This window comes from Cornus florida, unplaced genomic scaffold (assembly GCF_030987335.1).
Source record: "Cornus florida cultivar Cherokee Brave unplaced genomic scaffold, ASM3098733v1 CherokeeBrave_3.0.0_Hap2_Chr06, whole genome shotgun sequence".
Lineage (NCBI taxonomy): Eukaryota > Viridiplantae > Streptophyta > Magnoliopsida > Cornales > Cornaceae > Cornus > Cornus florida.
Genome location: NW_026775576.1, coordinates 74,610,942 through 74,620,871, shown reverse-complemented (window position 1 = coordinate 74,620,871; position 9,930 = coordinate 74,610,942). Strand labels below are relative to the sequence as shown.

General features: G+C 37.1%; 2 protein-coding genes across 2 annotated transcripts; one reads left to right on the top strand and one right to left on the bottom strand.

Annotated features, from left to right (window-relative positions):
* Positions 1–335: 335 nt before the first annotated feature.
* On the top strand, positions 336–6,217 carry LOC132312078 (uncharacterized). The gene is made up of 3 exons (XM_059810321.1): positions 336–1,452; positions 3,741–4,286; positions 4,680–6,217. Exons 1-3 carry the CDS (start codon positions 625–627, stop codon positions 4,779–4,781), a joined length of 1,476 nt encoding a protein of 491 aa, XP_059666304.1. The 5' UTR covers positions 336–624; the 3' UTR covers positions 4,782–6,217.
* On the bottom strand, positions 6,133–9,930 carry LOC132312079 (thylakoid lumenal 15 kDa protein 1, chloroplastic). Its single transcript, XM_059810322.1, has 8 exons — positions 9,748–9,930; positions 9,501–9,626; positions 9,090–9,185; positions 8,907–8,979; positions 7,260–7,321; positions 7,062–7,143; positions 6,440–6,500; positions 6,133–6,351 (listed from the first exon to the last, which is right to left on the bottom strand). Exons 1-8 carry the CDS (start codon positions 9,874–9,876, stop codon positions 6,300–6,302), a joined length of 681 nt encoding a protein of 226 aa, XP_059666305.1. The 5' UTR covers positions 9,877–9,930; the 3' UTR covers positions 6,133–6,299.

The following is a 9,930-nucleotide window of genomic DNA, read 5'->3' as shown; positions in this document are numbered from 1 at the left end:
TTTATTAAGAATCGGAATATCTAACTACTTTATAATAGGCATGTGTGGACAAATCTTATTAAAAGTTAATTAATTTTTGCAATGAATATGTTGTTAATTAATTTTATTCTTTCATTTTTTAAATTTGAAATTTGAAATTAAAGACTAACCATAACGCCAAGTCTGAAAGAGATTTGCAATGAGTTGACTTGGGCCAATGGTTGTAATTACAGGGCCTGAACAGGGACTAAGTGAGTAGTTAATTCAAGTTGAATTGACCCGGAGTGACTCGGACTTGTTCGTCACAGAAGACCAAAAAGGGCCCAAAGTCCACACGTCCACTGCCAAGGCCACATGGGACTGTTCTGTCATTTATTAACCACAAGCAGGCTTCTGGGTTTTGCTTCCAACCACCCTCTCTCTTTCTCTCCACAAACAAAAAGGTCTCTCTCCCCCTAACCAGCAAAGACCACACCTGCAATTCCGACCCATCCAATCAGTCTTGATTGTACGGACGCCACAACAATAAAGCAATCAACAGTCAATTTCATGCAACAGAAAGTTGTTTGTTTCCTCCGTTAGAGAGCTTTTCTTGGTCTCTGCAAAAACCTGGGTTCGTGAAGTTCTTGGCGGGTCTTAACCAACATGTCAGCACTGACCCGAGACCCGAGTCACAACTCGCTCAAATCTTTCAAATTCGCTCTCTTCCCGAACGAGAAGAACACTGATTTTTTCGCCACCTTGTTGAAAGGAGCTCTCTTGGTGTTCTTGCTCACCTCCATTTCACTCGTGCTGTACTCGGCTTTCGCCACTCAAACCGGCTGGTTCGGCTGCCCCGAATGTCACAGACCCGTCCAAAGATCCGCCCGCAGTCTCAACCCCACCAACATTTCCCACGTCCTCTTCGGCATCGCCGGGTCGGTGAAGACCTGGCACAATCGGCGCCACTACAGCGAGCTCTGGTGGAAACCCGGCATCACCCGCGGGTATGTTTGGCTAGACGGAAAACCCGATTCGAATAAGCCATGGCCTGAGAGCTCCCCTCCTTATCGGGTCTCCGAGGATTGGTCCCGGTTCAAGTACTCCAGCTCACGCCCCGCGGTTCGGATCGCCCGAATTGTGATGGAAAGTTTCCGGTTGGGTTTGCCGGATGTGAGGTGGTTCGTGATGGGAGATGATGATACCGTGTTTTTCCCTGATAACTTAGTCTCGGTGTTAGCGAACTACGATCACCGACAGATGTACTATATTGGCGGGATTTCGGAGAGCGTGGAGCAAGATGTGAGGCACTCGTACGGCATGGCGTTTGGCGGTGGTGGATTTGCGGTCAGCTATCCGCTGGCGGCGGAGTTGGTCAAAGTTTTGGACGGCTGTCTTGATCGGTACCACACGTTCTACGGCTCTGATCAGAGGGTGTGGGCGTGTGTGAGCGAGATCGGCGTTTCGCTCACCAGAGAACGTGGGTTTCACCAGGTACGTTTTCGTGTTGCGTCGAGATAGGTTTGGTTGTACATGTGTTGCATTGTGGTGTGTCCACGTGGTGGAAGTCCGAGATTTGTGCCTTTCACCGGGACGACGGCACCGGGTGGTTATCCCACCTAACTGGTTTTCTGCCACGTGGAATGTTTGTTGACTGGGCCTCTCTTGCTTTCTACGGTACAACTTTCAAGGACTAGGAGTATTCTATTAGTTTTGTTGGCCCTAAACGTATCATATGTTTGTGACGAACGAGGTTTATAGTTGGGATCTGCCAAAAATATACATAATAATAATATATTTATAGATTATATTATAGAGATTATACATGTGTGTGTATATATCTAAATCAAATTTTGTTACAAAACCGACACCCTATTCTAGTATTTTTATTAATACCATGTGGGACGTTCTCTATTAAGTATAGTTCTTATCAGACACTATTTAAAATAATCACGGAATATTATTTATTGTTGGACAGTATTCATTGGAGTGGCACAAAAAATAAAATAAAATTCTTATTTGTACCATTACTCACACACACACACACACATATATTGGTATTGGTATTGGTATTGGTACTGGAAATGTAGTTTGGTAATTAAGGAAATTAAGCTTTGATGTAGTTCAACTACTTAATTTTACAACTATAGTATTTATCTTAGTATACATAATAATAAATATAATTTTTGCTGTAAAGGCATTCTTATTAATAATCTCGGTCCATGATGGAGAAGAATCACGGAATAATTAGGATAATTTTTAGATGATTTTTTATTTTCTTTTTGTCCTCACTGGGAGACCTGAATACTTTACTTTTAAAAGAGAGGAGATACAACTAGGACATAGACTTTTGCAATGTCTAGCATTATATATATTTTTAATAATATATGTATTATCGGTCCCCTCCTAGTGAGCCAACCAATTTAGGTCTACATAAGATTACAGAAGTTCAACCATAAAGGATATATTTTTGTCAATTTTAGGCAAACAAAACTCATTTCGTTTTGAGGTATACTCTCTCTTCTTTATGCAACTTTAATACAAGCAATTATAGTTTGAAATTTTAAAAGTTGTGGTGCCGCATTTTATGAAATATAATTGAATAAAGTTATTCTTTTGTTGTTGGGTGCAATTAATTAATGTTTGCCATATTATGTATACCACGTGTCCCTATCTCACATGCACTTTTAAGATTTTTATTTTTATTTTTATTTTTTTATACATAGTTTGGTTGGCTAAAGCAAGTCCAAGTGCCCAAAAGGTTAGCTTTTTTATTTTTATTTTGTTATTTACAGTTGAGTCTGGTCTAAACCAAAATGAACGAAATAGTTTGATCAAGTCCTCCTGGCGTGATGTGTGGGTTAAGTTAGAAAGTACGACATGTCATTGATGTTTTTTTTTTGACTTTTACAAAAAACTTGGTCTAGTACTATCTCTGAGGCCGTGTGGGTTAAGATAGAAAAAAATGTTCAATTTTGGTCCTTTTCTATGCAAGAATTTAATTGGGTTGTGCTCAATGATATGGTCACCTTTAATTTTACTATCCATCCAGAGGAATTACAGTATTGGAATTCATATCGTGTCATTTAAAGGAATTGATATCCAGACAATGCTGTAAAAGCCCAAGTTCTAACATTAAGACTTCTGATTCCGTCAATTATGCAAGCGATAAGTGGGGATCCCACTTTCTATATCTTGCCAATCGGCCGTCTTCGCGGAGGATTTTGGTTAGAATCTGTAGGGTGAAGTCGCACTACTCTTATGATGCCCATTACTTTTAACAAATTTGACTCGAGTTTTGGATACTAACGGGCTTGAAAATATGAGTACGAGTAATGTAGATTCATTTATCACTACGAGTTGATTTTAAGGTGGTTTTCTTATATTAGTTTAGTGAGAGATGGTTGTTTATGTTACGATCAAGCCAAGGATAATAAATTTGGGGCATATAGAATTTTTTGAATCACGACCCTCGATAGCTGTGCAGTACAAGACACGCCTTAACTAACTACTAGTACAATAATACTTAATTTTCTAGTTCTAATGTTTAATAAAATCTTCAAGAATGCTAAAGGTCATAGCTAGGTCCAAATTGGCCAGGCTGAAACTTTATTTTATTACATTAAACTGAAGCTTCACAAAGTTAGTTTTGCTTTTTATATTTTTTAATGTATATTTTTTGTATTGTCTGAACCTAAACATATGACACTACAAGATAATATAAATATATCGTGTAAATATATGTTTGCTAACTATTTCTTTATGTTGTGATAATTTGTCAGATTGATGTTAGAGGGGATCCATATGGTCTCTTGGCGGCACACCCATTGACACCACTTGTGTCGCTCCATCACCTTGAATACGTTGAACCGTTGTTCCCAAACCAGACCCGGCTGGAGTCATTAGGGTCTTTGATGCAAGCTTATCGGGTTGACCCTGCCCGAACTGTGCAGCAAAGTTTCTGCTACCATCCAAAGCAAAGTTGGTCAGTGTCCGTCTCATGGGGCTATACAGTTCAGCTATACCCATGGTTGTTGACGGCCAAGGATTTGGAGACACCGTTGGGGACTTTCAAGACATGGCGGAGTTGGCAGGATGGACCTTTCATTTTCAACACTCGGCCCGTGAATCCTGACCCGTGTGACTCGCCGATTATTTACTTTCTGGAGCAGGTCAAGGAGGATGGCAAGGGTTCGACGCTAAGTACTTACAGGAGGCATGTGGCTGAGCCATCAAAGATATGTGATAAAGCACCCTATGCCCCTGCAATGTCTGTGGATACAATTCGGGTCTCGGCATTGAAGATGGACCCAGAAGAATGGAGTGAGGTATCTCTCCCCCTTCCCCCCTATTTGCTATGTCTAGTTTCTTTTCCAAAATCAATTTACACACAAAAATAAAGGGCTAGCGTCCCGGCATTCTGAGGTCCGGAAAGGGTTAGATACACGTAGCCTTGTACACAAGATAAAACACATTATATTACAAAGCTACTAATTGCTTTCCGAATGCTATTTCACTGCCCTCAATTAGAACAATCAGAAAGGTCCACAAAGAAACTATTTGCACTTTCTTTCGAAGCTTCTACGCCCATAATCTTCTTTCTTCTTTTGCTTTTCTCCCTTAAATACTTTAAGTTTGGGAAAGTAGGAGTGTATATTAAATCTCTAGCTTGATTTTTGCTAACTATTGGAATGACAAAACCTATTTAAATGTATGTGCAGGCACCGCGAAGACAGTGTTGTGAGATCAGTAAGAGTTTGACGAACAATGCGATGCGTGTTAAGATTAGACAGTGTAAGCCTCGGGAAACTATCACTTCTTAGAGGTCAGCCCACTCTCATTTCCATGCCATGTAGATATAGTTATACAATAAAATCAGTTTTGAATGAAGTAAGAGCACACTGACTTTTTCTCCCGTCTCTCTATTTGAAGATCATAGACCTCTTTTTTTTTTTTTTTAGAGTGATTTTTGTGGTGCATTTTGAACAGAAGAAAATACACATTCTATTATAACTCCATATGATCTGAAATTTTAGAAAGATTAGAAGTGATAACAAAAGAGAATGAATTGCTGCTACTAAGAAAAATGAACTCGATATCGAATGAACAAGAGGCAATATCTATTCATGGGATGGCTGTTTCATTGGTGTTAGTGATGAAATATATATGTTATGTGGAATTTATTTTTGTGACAGTGACATTGCACGGTGGTGGTGGTCACTGTGACCTCACTAGTCATGGCTGAGTGTTACAAAGGATTCAATTTTACAATCACAAGTGCTTGTTATATGGGATAGTTTATGAGAGTCTTTCCTTCCAGTAAGTGTTATATATTGTTTAGTGGGCATTTCCAAAATGGAGGGACCAAATTGAAAGTAGTGACTGGCTACTTCCATTATCGATGATGGTGTTAAGTGTTACTTCACATCCATCTCCCTCCATTCACACACAGTGCCCTTAGTGGACATCTATGAATTGGTCATAGAGGATCAATCTTTATAATTAATCACCTTGACTTGTAATTTATGGTTTCCTACGCATTGTCTGACCTAATTTTTGACACAGATTAGGTGGCTTCCACCCAATTAAATTAATTGTAAAATAATTTGAGGTTAATCACATTCTTAGTAGAGGCTATTGACATGATTCATTAGTAACAATTGTGACTATTACATTGACTGGTAATTTATGGTTTCCTACGCGTTGTCTGACCTGATTTTCGACACAGATTAGGTGGCTTCCACCCAATTAAATTAATTGTAAAATAATTTGAGGTTAATCACATTCTTAGTAGAGGCTATTGACATTCATTAGTAACAATTGTGACTATTTTCTTCATATAAAACTTGGATCTAATGAGCATTGTCCAAATAACAAGACCATATGGCATCGTTTTATTTGCTGATCTTTTTTTTTTCTTTCTTTCTTTCCAGTAGTTAAGATAACTAGATAAGTTTAATTATTTTAGTTAATTTATAATTAAGCAAAATGAAAACAGAGTTATATTCTTTTATTTTTGTTCAGATATGAACTCTGCAAGTTTTATTAGTTCATACTCTAGTAAACAAAAAGGAAACATAATTGAATAACTGTAAAGTGTGATTTGTTGCATCATATTTTTTGCTTATGCAAGTCTTATTAGTTCATATGAAAAAGGGTAAGAAGGGAACAAAGTGACACAATATTGTTATCTTAATATATAATAATTACATATCATAAACAGTTAATAACAAAATAATTACCAACTCTAAGATTAAAATTGCAGCTGTAACAGATCAGTAATCCTGCTTCCCTCTTTAAGACCATGATAATTACCTGCTCAGGAAGGTAGAAATGAGTTGCTAACTGCAAAGCAATGTCTCTCGTGTATCGTTACCGGTAGTAGGATTTACCCTAACAACAAAGCATTACATATATGAATGAAACTTATAGGAAGAAATATTTGTTACAGTATATATATACAAAGACATATATATCTTACCCGTCAGCAATTTTGCAAAGATATTGCCTCTGATCATCTCTCAAAGGCACATCTGTGAAGTCTAACAATCCAAAAAAAAAATGGATAGTGAGTCATACATGAAGAAATAAACTTGTCACGTAAAAAATGGGAAAAATATATCTTTTGGAGTTGTAATGTGGTTTCTTCAGACGCTAGGGAATGGCATGGAAGACAAAATTGCATTACAAAAGCCAATATGAGTGAGGGAACATTTTGTTATCATGGGATGTTTAGATGCCCATGCAATACAAGGTAAGGCTTAGATCTTCTTACTTCTTCTTGGAGAGATAAACATGAGACCTTTTCCTTACAGAACCACTGTCTTAATTAAATCAGTTTTACACTAATGTTGTGTTTGGGAGCAACGAATTAATTTAGTTGAAAGTTCGATTAAATCCAATCAGGTTCCGATTCGGTGTTCCCAAAGCATAAGATTGATCATTCTAATGCTGAATAGAAAAAGAATAAAGAAAATCTTAAACTCCTTAGTTCAACTGCATGAATGCACTGTTTAGTCTGCTTGACATGTTGTTCCTTTAAGCTTAATCGACTTTCCGACTTGTGAAATAACTTGGTTACATAATGTTCGAATTGAACGTACCTGCTCCTGTTATAACTGATCCCTTGAAAGAGGTGTTGCCTGTGGCAAGTGCTCCTTCCAAGTTAGCATTGCTCAAATTTGCCTGCAGAAAGGAGTTCACAAAAGCACAAGTATATTACCAAACCGGTGCCATAAATGTTAAAAGCTCAGAAAACCTGAATTCTCAGACTCAGTATCAACTGTTATACTAGAAATCACCTTTGTCACATTTGCCAGGGAAAAGTCTGCGCCTCTGAGATCAGCATCAGAAAGATCAGCCCCTGAATTAGTTTCTTAATTGAATTACGAAAGGTCTAATGATATGTTTAACAGAATGAGAGAACCAGAATGAGCTGACACAAATGTTCTATTTGGTTGTTCAATTAGACAAACAAAACCCAGGAGATTATATCACATTACAAACTAATTGTTGCCTGGCATGTTCTTTCTACATTAACAACCCAAAAGAAACAAGAAATTATTGCATAAACATGAAATTCCTGAGCTTATTACCTGTTCATTTCTTAAACTACTAACCATAGACAGGCACGGATGAACTTAGTATACTCTTCCTGTCTCTTTTTTCACTTAAACATGAAATTTACGCGAAGCAAAGTCAAAAGGATTCCATGTCCATGGCTTAAGAATATACAAGGATCAAAGGACACACTGTTAATATTGCTTCTCAGATAAAACACTAAACAAATTTGCATCCTCATAGAGATACGAGATCTTCCTAATAATTGAGTTTATCATAAACAGTTTCTTCAAATAACCAAGTTCCTTTATGTTTCTCTTAGTTCTTTAATTTCGTCTTCTTTTTCTTGATCAGTATATAAACACTTTCATATCTTGTATATGATATAGTAGAATCACCCGTAATACAAACTACTAAGACAATTTTGATGATCTTTCAGCAGAAAACTTCACTGCTACTCAGCATGTACTAAATCAGAGTCATTGAAAAAAAAAACAAGCAGCACCTCGAAGGAACATAAATGCATTTAACACTATTTCAATCTCCAGGCCCACCAACCGCAAGATGACTCAAACCATTTACATTATCCAAAGTTTTGGGGCTTTACTTATGTTTATCGATTGAATTTAAATTATCATATCAATTATATATAAGAATTGGTAAATGGATGGTGAAACAAAAATTTTACACACAAAGTGCTAAAATCACATTATGTGGGGACCAAAATAAAAAAAGGTAAATTCATTGAGCAAGTTATTCTCTAATGACTTTTCATTTTTGAGGCACATGACTAGGGTTTTAGCTTAAATTTTTAAAAATGTGACCCAGAAAACAGCAAAAATGCATTTTAATTAAATCTGGTTAAACAGTTAATGTTAGACTTCTGACAATAGTAGGACATTTTAAGGATGCTAGCAAAGAATTTTGTCCTAGTAATGGTGTATTAAACATAAAGCTTATAACTAATGGTCTCCTAACTAAAAGGAAGAGTACCAGACAGTATTGTGGGGTTGGGTAGCATATCATTGAAGGTCATATTGATATAGCCTTAAGTATTAGACTTGGTGCATAAAAGGGCCTATTTTAAGATAATTGGGTCCTAAGATAAAGAAGTTTTTTATTTACTTTATTTTTTTGGCAACAAACTCGCAAATACATTTGCCACTATAATCATTTGTCCTCACGGGAACTTGAACCATTACTATAGAGAATACCACTAGACTACGTGGTGGTCTAAGATGAAGTATTGACCCAACACCAGAAATCCCATTTTCATGAGTCCAAGCTGCATTTGCAACACAAATATAGCAATTGAAGGTGTGCGCTCATCAATTATAAGTTCATATACTGTATGAGAAAGAAATGAGAAAATAAATAAATAAATAAACCTGTTAAATCAGCATCGAAGAAGCTAGCTCCTAATAACTTTGCACCTTTGAAATTAGCTTGCCTCAATATTGACTGAAACAACACAGACAAACTCAGCAATTCAACTATAGTAAATCAACAAGAAGTTGTAGTGCATACATTTCACATACATGTGTGTGTGTGTGTGTGTGTGTAAATTGTACCGTTTTGAAGTCTTGCTTGATCAAGCTTTTCCCACTAAAATCTTTCCCAGTGAGATCCTGACCCCTCGTCACTCCAGCACCGTATGGACCTCCACCCTTTCCACATTATCAGAACCCATCAATAAAAATAATTCCACATAAATAAAAAAAAAACCCTCGGAACATTATACAATACCATAAAATCAAAATCATATATCTTATTACCCATATTAAAAAATTAATAATGCTACTACATTTGGGAGCTAATGTGCGCTTGAAATGGAGAAAATTTACTTCAAAGTTTCAACTAATTTTTTTTCCAATTCCAATTCCAAATCCCAGATTTGGTGTTCCCGACACAACATAAATGTTTTAAGTGAAATTTTAACAGATCTAAGTTCGCAATTAATAAAAATTAAAGAGATTAATTACCTTAAACGCAAGTGCAGGATCTGCAAAACAGAGCGAAGCTGAGATTAGAGCAAGAAAGCTTGCTTTAGCCACCGATTCACCTAAAGAAAGAATGAGATTTTGGGGAGGTCCAATCTGGTTGAGTCCCTGTAAAAAAATATTGTATGGGCAGAATTGGCTAAGATGCGCGGAGTGTGGTTTATAAGAGTTGTAGAAGTGAGAATAATGAAAGGATTAAATGATCGAGTGAGAAGTGAGAGTCCTGTACCTGAGGCGTGCGATAGCAGAGAGAGGACTGTGGGGTTACTGAGAGGAGGAGAGGTTTGTGGAAGGAGAGTGGAGGTTTTGGATTTGGAGGGAGTGTGGAAGAACAGAAGGAGACGTTGAGAACAGCCATTGTGAAAGTAAAGCGTTTTTTGTGTTGGGGATCTTTATGGATAACATATTATCC

What these genes read in the sequence shown, in the direction of transcription:
- LOC132312078 (XM_059810321.1), top strand. Translation starts at nt 625, where the DNA reads ATGTCAGCACTGACCCGAGACCCGAGTCACAACTCGCTCAAATCTTTC. An exon ending in GAGAACGTGGGTTTCACCAG is followed by an intron (nt 1,453 to 3,740) that starts GTACGTTTTCGT and finishes ATAATTTGTCAG; the next exon opens with ATTGATGTTAGAGGGGATCC. An exon ending in ACCCAGAAGAATGGAGTGAG is followed by an intron (nt 4,287 to 4,679) that starts GTATCTCTCCCC and finishes ATGTATGTGCAG; the next exon opens with GCACCGCGAAGACAGTGTTG.
- LOC132312079 (XM_059810322.1), bottom strand. Translation starts at nt 9,876, where the DNA reads ATGGCTGTTCTCAACGTCTCCTTCTGTTCTTCCACACTCCCTCCAAAT. An exon ending in TCAAGCAAGACTTCAAAACG is followed by an intron (nt 8,980 to 9,089) that starts GTACAATTTACA and finishes GTGTTGTTTCAG; the next exon opens with TCAATATTGAGGCAAGCTAA. An exon ending in CTTTGCAAAATTGCTGACGG is followed by an intron (nt 6,352 to 6,439) that starts GTAAGATATATA and finishes CTTTGTTGTTAG; the next exon opens with GGTAAATCCTACTACCGGTA.